Source organism: Vanacampus margaritifer, chromosome 2 (genome assembly GCF_051991255.1).
Source record: "Vanacampus margaritifer isolate UIUO_Vmar chromosome 2, RoL_Vmar_1.0, whole genome shotgun sequence".
Lineage (NCBI taxonomy): Eukaryota > Metazoa > Chordata > Actinopteri > Syngnathiformes > Syngnathidae > Vanacampus > Vanacampus margaritifer.
In genome coordinates, this window is record NC_135433.1 from 26,244,243 (window position 1) to 26,259,264 (window position 15,022).

The following is a 15,022-nucleotide window of genomic DNA, read 5'->3' on the forward strand; positions in this document are numbered from 1 at the left end:
AAAGTTTTCTAATCTTTTCCAGACAGGAATTAAAAAATAAACTGAGATGTGATTGCAAAAGTGTGCACCCCCGCATACCAGAGCTGTGGCTTCATTCAGAACTAACCAATCACGTTCAAAATCATGTACAGAGTAAAATGGGAGTTAGCACACAACCCCAAATAAAAATTCATAGAAAGCTTATTATTATTTTGTTATTTATATTTTGTTTCGCTTTCTAGCAAGAGTCTGAGGATTTCTTTTCCTCTGGATTTTTGTCCCATTGTTGCGTCATAGTGTGGTGAAAGCGCACATTATCTAGCGTAGACACTCCACATATTTTTAAAAATACACAGCTTTCAAACATGTGATTGAATCAATTATTTACCCGGAATAGCTAACTTTCGCTAAAACAGCATTGACTTTGCCTAGCATTAGCCGCAAGGAGAGCGGCGTGGCTCAGTGGTCGAGTGGTCGTCTCACCACCCAGAGGTTGTGTGTTTGATCCCATGCCAAATTTGTGACCATGTCAAAGTATCCTTGAGCAAGATCCCCAGTTGCTCCTGATGCTGCGTCATCACTAGGCGAATGAGTAGTCGAATGTTAAGCGATTGGATGGCCTTGTAAGGTGGAAAAGCGCTACAGAAATGAAGTACCGTTTACCATTTTACCATCAAGGCTAGTTCCTGGATAGCATGATGGGAGTCAGCCGGGTCGGTAATAAAATTAATCGACATCTCTGACATACTGACGTTTAATAAAACACTACAGCAACAATCAACCGATATCCAACGTGATATTTTATATCGAACTAAAATGTAAACATTGAAAATGGAGTAAGCGACAGTACGTAACTTCACTTCAACGAAGTGTTCAGGACAAACACGGACGGACGAATGGACTTACCTGGGCGGAGTGTCATCGCAAAAAACACAATCTCTGTCTTCTCACCCTGATTTCAAATTTGTGCCAGTAAATGGTGAAATGAGACGTTCTCCCTCTCACCTGTATTGCAGCCAAACAGAAGTGCAGTCATTCGTATTCATTCTTTCTTTCTTTTTTTTTACACTGGCTATCAAATCAAATCAAATCAAATCAAACACTCAATGAGCACCTGTTAGGAATTCCGAAAGAAGGTCTCAGGGGAAAGCAAAATAGAGCAGCAGTGTTTCTCAACCCTTTTCCTCGGGGCCCACTATCCAGCCTGTTTTCCATGTCTCCCGATTCCAACGCAGGTGAGGATCGTTATCAAGCTTCTCCAGAGCTTGCTGATGAGCTGTCATTGGAATCACCTGCATTGGAAATTGGGAGACATGGAAAACAGGCTGGATAGTGTGCCCCGATGACCAGGGTTGAGAAACACTGGAGTATATTATAGGCATAAACAAAACAGTGAGTTAGATAGCTCACTGAGAAAGGAAAAATGAACAAAAGTTTAGGTAAACCAAGCTTGTGTAGCATTGTTGTCACTCACTGCAACACCTTGTTTGTAATAATTCGCCCTGTTACCAATTTAAGAAAAAAACACTCACCTGGACACAGGCCAACGTTGCTGCTGCCGTTTAAGTTAATTGTTTTCTAGTAAAACTGTGGGCGGGGAGGAAATCTTGGCGGCCTAAGGGTGAGTAAAAAAAAAAAAAAAAGGAAACCATTTTGAGTCACGCAATTGTGTCCTGTGCTTGTCAAAACTTCTTAGCTGCTAGCAAACAAAATGGCACTAGACTAGCTGCTTTCTATTAATTAAAAGGGAAGCCATCCTTAAAAAAAAAGAAAAGAAAAGAAAAGTATCCTCACTCTGTTTCTCACTTGGAGAGTTATGTGCCGTGTGTTTTCCAACAAGTAACATCTTGAAAACTTTGTTTTAAACTGACAAGACCAAGCCGAGCAGGAGGCAGCATTGTCAAGGTAGCGAAGCTACACACTGGAAAATAGTAAAATAAAATCCAGTGCCAAATTGGTGGATTATATTGTGTTGATTTAGATTAAACGCTTTAGTTTAAACATTAAAATTAACGTAATATACAATCTAACAGAGTAACGTTTAATCCTGGTAGGGTTTCGTACTGATACTTTTATTTTGAAAGGCATACCCGGATGTTAGATGCTTCACAAGTGCTGGCTTACTAGAGCCCGATTTGACTTTTTGCGCGTTGCTTGCAGCCAGGCGGAGTTGCGGAGCTTCTTCTAACATTTTGGCCAATTGTTCACCTCGCATACTTGAACAGAGGAATGTTTTCATCCTTGGCCTTCTTTGGAGAGGCATCGAAGCGCCGGATATCTGTCATGCCGCGTTGGCGTCGCCTTATTTCTCGGGGCTAATTGAGCACTTTTTCTCAGGCTAGGTGCGCTCCCCGGGACAGCAGGCGGACTTCTTTTTTTTTCCCTTTCTTTTTTAAAACTTTCTTTTCCCCGTACACCATATTGGATTGTTTTTCCTTTTGGGGTTGTTTCTCGTGAGATGCTATGGACTTTTTTAAAGAACAGAGACATGCGCGCTCGCATGTTTAGAGAGTGTTTTTTGACTCCCCCTCCCTAAAACCTGTTAGGCGACTGTCCGGGGACAGGACTTGGGAATCAATGCGGTGTCAGCTGGAAGGACGCGGGGTCCGGATCTCACCTCAACGGTATGGATATGTATTTATTTATTTATTTTAAATGAACACATTATTTCAAAATCCAAGGCGTATGCACATGCTGTAGACCAAACGTTAAAGTGTATGCAATTCAACTCAAATTTGAATGACTCTCCTAATTTAACAGGAATAGAAAATATAAATAAAAGAGGGTAAATATGTTTTAACTTCTGCTTAATTGCAAGAGACATGTAGGCAACTTCAAACAATATTTATTACTAAGGTTTACAATTTGATGTCAAGAGCAAAATTGTTGTGCAAGTCTGAGCACAGATCAAAGCAATTAAGGAAAAAAAAATGCCAAAGCATTCTATAAAAGTCCATATATGTTGCGAAGTGAGAGAAATGACATGTCATTACACTTTTATTGTGTTATTTTGGGTACTTTCTGTTTCAGGCTGGGCATTTGGGTGACTTTTTGTGTTGTTTTTTAATTGTAGCAGAACGTGGTGACATTTTCACTTCAACACTTAAATTCCTGGCATGTTTTTGGTGTTGGCGCACATGAATGTGTCGCAGGGCAGTGTAAAAGTACTTAGTTACATACCAGATGGGTTTCTTCTGGTGAGATGAAATGCCTGTCGACATTTTGTAAGTCGCTTGGCGCTTCATTGAATTGCTTCATTAGGGTTGGTGAGTGCTGTGATTTTCTGATGATGCTGTGACATAATCTGTCTTCACGCGTTGTAAAGTTTGGAATCCAACCAAAATATTTGGAGGGAAGACATGCCTCCATGGAGTCATCACGCAAGATTTCACAAGACTACGGAATTCTTCATTTTCTGTGGATTTTATTCATGGCTAATCCTCGAAATCATCATCAAATTTGACACCGTGCTTTGCTCACATTAGAAGGCGTGGTCAAAAAAAGAACATTTCCCATTGTAGCGTTGCCCATCTGTCGAGGACAGCAGCTTCTGATTTGGGCAAATTCCAAGTGGTTGCTTCAAACCAAAATGACTGACTTAATTTTTTGGGGCATGGGACTTGAGACTTTTTTGTGCCACGTTATCGCTAATATTAGGGGTGGGAATCTCTGAATGTCTCATGATTCAATTCGATTCCGATTTTTGGGTTTGCGATTCGTTTCAGAATCGATTTTTGATTAGAACGATTTTTGATTCAAAATGACTTGATTGACAATGATTTTTGCTTCAATCTATAAATGTGCAAGGAATTATAATGATCTACACCAGTCTGACTCGCTAATGCTAATTAGCGCGCTACTTGTGGCACTTTTCTCACTCAAAAGAACGGCTCCACGCTGCAAAAAAAACAACTTTTATTTGAATAACTTGATTGTGACTTTTTCCTTCTACTAATGTGGCTACAACTAAACAGTGTATTAGAACGCGTGGAACCACACTGCCCCTCAGTGGCCAAAACGGGTACAACATGAACAGTGCTCCAAATAAAGGCACACACAGAAAAAGGCAAGACAGTATAAAATAATTTAAATAAAATCAATTTTTGGACATTTAAAATTGATTCTGAATCGTACTAAATGAGAATCGCGATTCTTATGAGAATAATTTTTTGGGCACTCCCCTAGCTAATATGTCCACCCAGTTTTGTGTTGAATCGTGAAACTGATTTTGTGTGTGTGTATGTGTGTTACTTTCCAGGTGGCAGTAAGGGTGTATTCACCCAAAATGGCCAACTTTTTGTTAAATTTTCAGTTATGGGTTCTTGAGACATGACCACCAAATTTTGTGTCAATTGGTGGAACTGGTCCCTAACTTTCCCGTGGCTCTCCTTGGGGAATTCATCTAAATTGTCCGACTTCCTGTTCCATTTCCGCAATAGGTCGTTGAAACTTTTTTGTGCGTCTTGTTTTGATAGACATGTACACTCAATTTTGTTAAAAAAAAAAAAAAAGGTGTTTGGGGGATTTACTTGAATGGCCAAAGTGACCTAAACTGGTTCCTTCAAACCCAAATGGCGGACTTCCTATACAGTTTCGTTCTTGAGACTTTTTCATGTGTCTTGTCATGATAACCATGTCTGCAAAATTTGATGACAGTTGGTGAAACTGCTGTCAGGGGCAAAAAAAATTTTTTTAATCAACTTTCCTGGTGCTCTCATTAGAATTGCCCCAAAATGTCCAACTTTCTGTTCCATATCATCCTTGGATTAATGAGACTTTTTTGGGCGTCCTGTCATGATAGCCATTGATAATCCTGCCTCTAAAGTAATGCAAAACCTCTGCATGACGACAGTGTATACCACCTCAGATCCGTGAGCATCAAAAGATTCTCTTCTTTAGTGACACACGTTACATAAACTGAAGTCTAAGGGCCCAGAAGTTGGACACTTAGGAATTTGACCCAGATTGTCAGGAATAATTCCTCTGTAAAGTCACTTCAAACTCTTTGGAGCCAATTATTGCAAAAGGAGCAGCTGTAAAGAGCTGAAAGCTGAACTCCGCCTGACATCGTACGATGAAAGGATTAAATAACTACGGTTAACTTTTTCTTTGGCTTTTGTGGCTTAACGTGCATCACCATCTGCGTCGCTGCTTGTTGTCAAAGTTAAGCTTTTATTGTTTTTACCTTCTGCTGTTAACATCACTTCTTTTCACAACTTGTATTTCAGTGAAATAAATTGCACGGCTCAACTTCACATTACACCTTTATTAAAGCTGAGGACTGAATGTTTTATTTTTAGCATTATACAATTATGATACATTTATTTTCTGACTTGTAAGAAGGTTACTTCTTAACATACCTATCAACACTGCGACTGCGGGTCCAAAATGACCAATTTTAATGATCAAAAATCAAAATTTTAAAACTTGAAAAGATTTTAGGTCTTCTGCTGGCTTTCAACTAGCTCCCCCCCTCCTCTCTATTTTTTTCCATTATAGTTTTCAAATGTACATTATTTTTTTAATTTGCCAAAAGGTGGCAGAAATATATCATTATTTGCAAAGTAATTTCTATTTCGCCTCCATTGAAAAGGCAACATCCACTGTATTAAAAGAAAGAAAGAAAAATGAATATTTACTTTTTAAAAAAAAAAACTAATAATGTTTTTTTCACTCAGGATTTCAAAGTAAAGTTTACAAGGAGACTTTTGAGTACATTCTACCAGTTTCATTCAACAAATCCACAACCACTCTACCACCTGAACCATGCCACTCCTGCTGTGTATATTAATGGTGTCAGGCGGAATCACCTCCAAAAGACCAGTTTTTGATCTCATTTTGGTCACATCAACAACGCAATATGGTGGCAAACAGCAAGAGTGGCATGGCTCAGCTATCTCCCAAGCTGAAGGTCATGAGTTCCTTCCTCTACACTTGAGTAACTTTTTTTTTTTTTTTTTAAATAAGCCAAATGTACTCAAAACTCTCCTTGTAAAATTTACTTACAATTTCTGAGTGAAAAAAACTTTACTATGTTTTTTCAAGTAAATATTTGGGGTGCACCGATTTATCTGCCCCGATCCCTTAAATATAAACCGATCTTTTCCACCGATCTCATCTCCCTCCTCAGAGGTCTGAAAAAGTCAGCCACTGTCCTATTCTGCTCAGATGACTAATAGGCTTTTCACTTTTATTTCAGAGAACTACTTAATTTGCAGTTAAAACAACTTGTTTGTATTATTTCACAGATATTGTTCAATGTTTTCCAATAAAATATGATTGGAACTCTGAAGGTGTATGATGCTTGTTATGAAAAAAAATCGAGATGGGAAAAATCGGGATTGGCAGGTCAGACTTTTTAAAAGATCGGCGCACCCCTAGTTTATCAACAATGTCATGTTGGACCCCTACATCCAAAAAACAAAACATGGTCAATGAGAATTAAAAATATTATCAACCCATACCTCCATCTTTGACCTGTTTCTCTTATTTTCTTTTGAAATTGCGCACTAAATGTTTCCCTCCCTCTCCATGTTTATAATAAATAACTCCATTCCTCAAGAATACCCCCCTGCCCACTGCGCACACCAACTTGTCTATTCTATAGAGGGCGGCAAATTCTCCATACAAACGCCAGTGACTGGCACGTTATGATGCCAATGGAAAACTGTTTGACATAGAAAATGCTGCCTTGTGTGGCCTCACATATTGCACATGCCACAAACCACCGCTGGATATTTCCATTACTTGCATGTTTTCCCTAGTGCCTGCTTTCTTTTTGTTTTAAATGCCTCGCAGGTTGTTACAGATGAAAGTATGCGGATTACTGTTGGACAACAGAGTTCAGCAGCTGTCAGATGTTTTGTCATTTTGGATTAGCAGGCTAACAGGCTAATGGCACACTACCTGCTGCCAGGTGTGGCCCTGCTCAAGGGCATCCTGGGTTGGTGGTGGTCCTCTAATACCAATTTCTGCCATGTGTCATGGTCAGAATGCAAAATGTCTGCTTTTACGGCTGATCGGCTTCGCCCTTTGAAGACGCGATGTTGCCACTAGCCGCTTTTTACTGGGTGCCATTGGATCCACTGTAAAAAATGATTCAGCTTGTGCTGGTTGCTTTCATTTCAACTGGGTCATTCTGTCAATAGTGAGCACTTGAGTAGGCAAACCATCGAAAAAGTTTGCCTTTACATAGATAACAATGCTGACTTTTGGAACCAGATTCGATTGAGCTGTTGTACCTAATGATGTGTCCAGTGTACATTCACATCAAATTCAATGGAATTGTATTATTATATTAAATTACTATGTTATTTTATTTACAATTTTAGTGGACGATTATTTGAAAATGTTCATTTTTATAAGCATAGTTGTAAAGAATTTTCTCCCCAATGACATATTAGGTGACAAGTGTAGCTACTGTTGTGTCCAGTGAGAACTTCCATTCATTCAGTATACCAAATTGAGACTTTAAGGACACTTAAATAAATAAATAAATATCCATCCATCCATTTTCTTAACCGCTTTTCCTCACAAGGGTCGCGGGGATAAATAAATAAAATATTAATAATAATAAAAAAAATATAAATAAATAAAATCATGAAAATTACTTGACCAAATTCAAAACCAAATTTTCAGTTAAAACAAAAGGTAATAGTGGAAAATGTCATGGGATTTATTTATTTATTTGCATAAAAGGCAACTATTTTTGTTTTTTTTTAGTATTTGGTTGTTGTTTTAAACTAGTGTCTTTTTTGACAGTGTTTTTAGTTTATTATATGCATATTGTTAGGGTTAGTGACAAAGAGTACGTCCAATGCAGCTTTGGTTATATCTATATATATATTTTTTTATTGTAACAAATTTGAAAAAAAAAAACAGTTTAAATGCTTAACACTAAATGCTGAAGTTGTCATGGGAATGCACAGTTGAGTTCACAGGTCAGCCTGCTCCCTGTGTTTTACATGACGTGTGGGGCGGGGCTTGGCTGTCCGTGTTTGTTTACCCTCCATTTGGAAGCATGTTAGCACACACACGCACGCACACACGCGGTGGAGGGTCTCTGTTGAGGCGTGCAGCAGCCAAGCGTGTGACGGGAGTAAATGGAGCGCGCTGATCATCAAGTGTTGAGCAAGACACACGCACGCACACACACACACACACAAAAAAAACACTTAGTGTGACACACACATAAATACACACTGTGTCAGAAGTATAATTGCCCCCCATGTGTGTGAGGGGCGTGTTAACTGCCGGGATTAGCCTTCGACTATGGCGTCATCACACTGAACACACCTGACTACCACACGCACACACTCATGCATAAACAGATTGTAGTGTTAATGATGCGGAATTGAAACGTTACCGGTTCCGTGTTGTATTTTTGCGATTCACAATCAATTCAAAACATAAGAGGTCTCCCTGAAATATAAGGGAGGCAATCAACTTACCTGATGACCCGATGGGAACTGTCACGTCAGTACAGCTGTCCGCGCCAAATAATACACCAAACATTATACAGTATCACTTGATGTTAAGTAGAGTGCTTTCCAATTCCTTCTTTTGACATTTTCTTGCTAAACAGAGTTAAATTAGCAGCCAAGAAACAAGAATAGTCTCTGGGAGCGGTGATAGCAGATGAGCAAATGACTGACGCATCTCTGTCACGCCTTCTTTTTCAATCGTCTCTGATTGGCTAGACATAATACTGGTAATTAATTCATTACAACAATATGATAGCGCCCCCACTAGTCTAAACATGGTATTCCAAATTACAGTATATTGCGTTTGTGGAATATGAATTAAGAAAATCCACCCGTTTTTATCCAAGTCTAGGGGTGGCCATTTTGCCACATGCTGGCAACTGAAAATTACTTCACAGTTGCTCAGGGCTCAAGTAATGACCAATCACGGCTCAGCTTCAGAAAACAGGTGAGCTGTGATGTCAATTTCAGTTGACAGCAAGTGGCAAAATGGCCACCCCCTGAGATTGATAAAACAGGTGGATTAAAAAAAATGTTTTTAATTCATTTTCTACAAACGGAATATACATCAGAATGTTGTGATTAGACTAATGGACGTTTTTTTTAATTTGACATCACTTTTAATAAATAACAATATCATTGCCTGTTTGCAAACAAAATCTATTTAGGTTCATCCAAAGAAGAAAACAATTACTAAATGTTTTCATAATCAGGTTTTTTGTAAGTGTCAGTCAATAGTTTTAAATGCATGTCATTTCAAGTCCCCAAAGAACAAAAGATGCATTTTTGTCAGCATGAGTCTCCGAGGAGAAACGTGCCGTGTTTTAAAGAGCAATTTAGAAATTGAGCATGACTACTGTACTGCTAGCCAGTTGTGCTAACCACTTTTTTGCCGTGCTTTATGATTTAACATTCATAGGCATCATAACAATGACGAACAATGAATGAAATGCTGATTGTCATCTTCAATGAAGGAGATTTCCTGGCGTGCCACAACACAGGAAGCAAACGCTGTGTTTCATCAAGCAGGGTGGGGTTTACTTCAGACTTTTCAAGTCCTGTCAACGTGCTGACTTTTGTTCTGTCACACATGCACACTCACTGACTGACAAATCATTTGTGTACAAACACAAGATCCACTCCTTGACAAGTATTAGTTTGCTTTGAGGAGACCTTAAAAAGCCTCGCCAGCATCATCGACATTCCTGCCATTCCGATTCCTTTTATTGTTACTCTTTTTTTTCTTATATATATAAAACTATTTCCCATCAGCTGACCCCCTCCTGCTTTTAGGCGGTGGTGGCATCCCGGGCCGCGTTTTCTCACTGACTCACTCACGTCGTCATCTTGACTCATGACTTTTATCTCTGTGACGTCACGTGTCAAAGGTGCCTGGAAGGAGTGTCTTATTTACTGAGTTGTGTGTGAGATCATGTGAGAGCGTGTGTCAGAAAGTATGTGTGTGAGAGAGCGTGTGAGTGCATGTCAGAGATTTCATGACGCGTGCGTGTGTTTGCGAGTGCTTTTGAGCGTGCGTGAGTGTTCCTGTTGGCGATGCGTGAGAGTGTGTTGCAGTGTGTTTTTGAGTGCGCTCACATAATTTCTGACATTTAACTTTAGCACATATACGCACACACAACAACTCACAGTGTCTCTCATGCGCACAAACAAGCATGTACAGATATGTCAGATAGTGTGTTTGTGTAAGACAATGTGCATGTGTGCGGTTGCTGTCCTCTTGACTACTGATGAATCTCGGTGATGTGACACATCACGACACGTGTTTGTAGGGTGGGCGTGTCTTAGCTTCTTGTCCTCTTCATCACCTGGCTAATTGTGCCTAGTTGACGTTTCCTTCCAACACCTGCGCCAAAGCTGAAGGGGCAAGTGCAGCGAGGTCTTACAAGTGTCAACTGAGGCGTTGTTAAGGTATCAGCAACACATTTGGAATGTTGTGAAAGTAATTCAACTTGGATCAGTTTTGACTGACATGATATCATTTTGCTTTCGTTTATTTATTCCTTTATTTTAACAAGCACTCTTGGCTCCACTGGAAAGCAATCTATACGTGATCCTCCTACTTACTATTTAGTGCAAGCGCTTCTCCTAATTCTATAAAGCAAAACTTACGTTCTGTTCTGAGAAAGCTTAGTAAAAACTGATGTCGAACATAAATTAGACTTAAAAGGTATTATGAATGAATGACGTTAAAAAAGCTTGAAATGGTGGAATGTGTGTGTCTGTGTGTTTCCTTGGTGGCTTTCATGTGGAAAGTTTTGAACCTGCACACATTCCTAACTGGCTCGCCTTTGAAGGTCAACCCTTCTAAGTGTGCGTGTGAGTGTGTGTGCGCGTCTGCAAGTTGAGTTTGTGTTTAAGAGTGTCTGTGTGTGAGTGTGAAAGTAGGTATGTGAAACAGTGTGTTAATTTGTGCTTGTGATTGTGAGAGTAAATAGAGAGAGTGTATGTGTGAGAAATAGTGTATGCATGAGTGTGTGAGAATGTATGAAAGTATCTGATAATTTATGTGAGAGGGTTGTGAGAGAGTGTGTTTAATGTGAGAATGTTTTAGGGAAAAAAAGTGAACATGTGAGTGAGAGAATGTGTTAGTGTGAGTGTGCGTGTGTGTGAAAGCGAAAGTGTGAGAATGTGTTAGTGTGAGCGTGTGTGTGAGAGATAGTGAAATGTGTGACAGTGTGTCTGCATGTGAATGAGACATTGTGTGAGAGAGTGTAAGTTTGTGTGAGTGTGAGTTTGTGTGATTGTGAGGGAGTGTCTGTTTGTGTGTGTGTGTGTGAGAGAGAGAGATTATGTGTGTCTGTGCACATGAGAGTGTGAATGTGACAGTGTATAAAAGTATCTGAGTATATGTGTTAGAGTATATGTGTTGCATGGGAGACAGTGGGTGTCTCCGTGTGATTGTTTATGAGAGTGCATGGTATTGAGTGTGAGTAAGAGTTCACATGAGAGAGTATGTTATGTGAAAGTGAGTGTGCAGGAGAGTGTGAATGTGACAGTGTATGAAAGTAGCTGAGTATATATGTGAGAGTGAGAGTGGGAGAGAGGGTGTGTGTGACAGTTTGTCCTAGTGTGAGAATGTTAGTGTGAAAGTGCATGGTATTGAGTGTGTGAGTGAAAGAGATCAGGTGAGAGAGTATATGACGTGATAGTGAATGAGTGCAAGTGCATAAATGAGAGAGCATGTATGAATGTTAGTTTGTGTCTATGGGAGGTTGTGTAACTGCTTTTGTCTTTGCTACATTGTGGGACCCATACACGCGGGTTTTTCCAGGTTTAACTACCATTGTGGGGACCGACTTGAAATTGTGGGGACATTTTGTTGGTCCCCACAAGTTCAGACCTCTTTTTGAGGGTCAAGACTTGGTTTTAGAGTTTAGGGTTGAATTGGGTTATGGTTGAGGTTAGGGTAAGCAATCACTTTTGATGGTTGGGGTTAGAGGAAGGGGCTAGGAAATGCATCATGTTAATGAGATGTCCCCACAATGATACAAAGACAAGTGCGTGTGTGTGTGTGTGTGCGCACGTGCGTGTGTGTGTATGTATGTGAATGTGTAGGATCTCCATCTCAAGGAAGCAGAGGACGACCTGGCGATACTCTATGGAGTTTTTTTCCACAGGTTGTGCCAAGATTTTAAGGCCTGTGCTTACTTGGGCTCATAAAATAGCGTGCCTCACGTAAAATCTCCCGGTTTTACATCTTAATCGAGCCACTTAGCGTAATGGCATCAAGCGCATTCCCCAAGTAACTCTCTCTCTCTCTCTTTGTCGTTCGCCCAGCTGATACGTCCTGGGAGTGATGCACTGGCTTCCCCTGGTTGCCATGGTGATCGCCTCGGCCCTGCCCTTCCCTCACAAGCCCGCGTCCAGGATTGCCTCCGCCGCCAGCATGGACGACGAGCGGCGTCACCTCGCCGTGGACTACAACTCCCGGGGAAATGCCTCGCAAACACACGCCAACGTGGCCGTCTTCGAGAACCGCACCCAGGACTCGCCGGATATGAGCAAGAAGAACAAGAGTCGAACAGACCCCACTGGGGTGGGCGGCGGTTTCCTGGACTCCGTGAATGGACCCACGCAAGTCGCTGAGGTGGAAACCCAGATAATCCAAAGTCCTGCATCCGCCGAGCCAAGGACTCCCAGAAGATCCGCAACAACTGTTCCCGCGGAGCATCTCAGGAACGTGTCGAGGAGGGGGCCCACGGCGAAGGTTGCGACGCCCGCGAGCGGCGCGGTCAATGCCACCCCGGAGGCCGGGTTGGGTTTCCTGGAAGGCCTCCTGGAAGGGGACGAGATGTTTCTGGACGCTCACCCGCGGGTGCTGTTCTCCTCGTCGCCGTCGCCCCCAGAGCACCCGCCCCTCCTGCTCATGTTAGAGGGCGGCCTCCTGGAGGATGACGCCGAGGAACTGGACAACGGCCACGCCGAGGGTCACGGCGATCGGAGCCTCAATTGGGGCAACGGGTCGGGATTGGCGTCCGATTCGGGCCGCCCCCTCAGGAGGGACAAACGCTCGCATTTGATGGACCGCCGTCGGGGCGAGAAGTCGGTATGCGAGGCGGAGAGCGTCTGGGTGACGGACAAGAAGACGGCCGTGGACTCGCGGGGTCAGGAGGTCACCGTCCTGCAGGACATCCAGACCCAGACGGGTCCACTCAAGCAGTACTTTTACGAGACGCGCTGTCGCCAGGCCGAGCAGCAGAAGAGCCACGGGCCCGGTGGCAGGGAGGCGTCGCAGCCCACCGGGGTGGCGGGGGCCGGCTGCCTGGGCGTGGACAAGAAGCAGTGGGTGAGCGAGTGCAAGGCCAAGAAGTCGTACGTGCGCGCCCTCACCAAGGACGCCAACAACCGGACGGGGTGGAGGTGGATCCGCATCGACTCGTCCTGCGTTTGCGTGCTGCTCTCCAGAGCCAATCAGATCCTGGCCCGCGAGGCGCTGGCCCGCAGGGGGCGGGGATAACCGTACCACACACCTCAAAGACCTCACACCAGAACATAGTATATAGAGATGTTTTTATACGATTTATCTTTCATAACCTAAGTTATTAGTACGTAAGCATTGTGTATGACTTTGATATTAATATATTCCTTCACCAGTCTGTGTACGTACAGTGCTTAACAAATGAATTATTAGAGCCGTCATAATCATCAGTCACAAATTCAAACACATCATTCATTCAACCAGAATTTTACAAGAATTGTCATTATTATTACATTCGTGACAACAATCACATTACGTACAAAATGTAAAAATCATATCAACAGAATAAATTATAATTTTACAAGGAATAAATGTAATTATACCAGAAAAAAATATGTAATTTTAAAATAATAAATGTTCAACGGTTGAATTGTTTTTTTATTTTATTTGTTTTTTACTTTGTACAAATTATAATTTACAAAACACTGAATATTAGGAGGAAAAAATATATGTATTTTTGGAGAATATTGTAATATCATAAAAGTTTTTTACAGACTAAAGTAGTAACAGCAAAAAACAACAACATTTTATCATATTTTACGATACATGATTTTTTATATGACAAGATAAAAGTTTAATTAATTAAATTAGTTATTATTTCTATCAGAAATTTAATTGTTATGCATGGAAAACATTTGCTAGTAAAACAACATAATTCAATTGTATTTGTAATTATGAGGACAAATTCAAAGAAAGTAAGAAATAAATAAAAAAACATTTTGTAAAAATGTATATAAAAACTAAAATATAAATAGAAAAAGTTGTCATTTTACAAGACAAAAATTTAATTACATGTATTGCAGAAAAATAATTACATTTCTAAAATAATATGTAATTATAAGGGAATATTTTAAATGTATACTTGTAATATGCAAGAAAAAAAAGCTTATTTTAACAATGAACATTTTAAATGTTTTAAATTATATAGAAAATTGTCATTTTACAAGAACAAAGTTGGAACATTAAAATAAAAGTTGAAATTTAACAGACTAAAGCTATTTGTTTTTCTACTGTAATATGGACAGAAAAAAAACATTTTAATACAACCAGAAAAAGTAACAATTTTAAATGAAATAAAATGTCAAGTTCTTATGAGAATAAAAATAATATTGTTTTCTGTATATGAATTCCATTTCACATTCCCATCAATAAATAAAATGCACATTTGCGTATTCTCCCCTTAATTTCAGGCAGCTGTGAGCTTAAACATTCATTTGCATACATTTGTTAAGCACTGTATGTATATCGGTTTGTATGTATGGAGCTTGTATATTTATAGAGGAGCGTCGGCGTCGGAGTTGGCTTCTCCATGGAGGAAGTGACGCCCCAACTGAGGCTTCGTATGAATGTTGTACCAGATGGAGAGCATTTGTCAATAAATGGTCGCGCTTCATCAACGTCATCAAATGTTTGTTCATTGTTGAGCAATGGCCCAATCAGAATACACCTGGTAAATGTCTATATTTGGGCGTGGGTCCTTCAGACTTTTTTGTCAATCTGTGAAACTGTTTTTTTTCTCACTTTCTGAGGATACTTTTTGAAATTGAAATGGCCGACAGAC

At 40.5% G+C, this 15,022-nt stretch overlaps 1 protein-coding gene across 3 annotated transcripts; it reads left to right on the forward strand.

Moving 5' to 3' along the window:
• The first annotated feature begins 1,309 nt into the window (after nucleotides 1–1,309).
• Nucleotides 1,310–14,854, forward strand: ntf4 (neurotrophin 4). 3 transcript variants are annotated; one of them, XM_077557762.1, is made up of 3 exons: nucleotides 1,310–1,600; nucleotides 2,526–2,603; nucleotides 12,261–14,854. In XM_077557762.1, exon 3 carries the CDS (start codon nucleotides 12,280–12,282, stop codon nucleotides 13,438–13,440), a length of 1,161 nt encoding a protein of 386 aa, XP_077413888.1. In that variant the 5' UTR covers nucleotides 1,310–1,600; nucleotides 2,526–2,603; nucleotides 12,261–12,279; the 3' UTR covers nucleotides 13,441–14,854. The 3 variants fall into 3 exon arrangements, with proteins under 3 accessions (XP_077413888.1, XP_077413887.1, XP_077413889.1); XM_077557761.1 differs by lacking the exon at nucleotides 1,310–1,600 and having other exon boundaries at nucleotides 2,142–2,603; XM_077557763.1 differs by lacking the exons at nucleotides 1,310–1,600; nucleotides 2,526–2,603 and adding an exon at nucleotides 10,883–12,100.
• The last annotated feature ends 168 nt before the right edge of the window (nucleotides 14,855–15,022 follow it).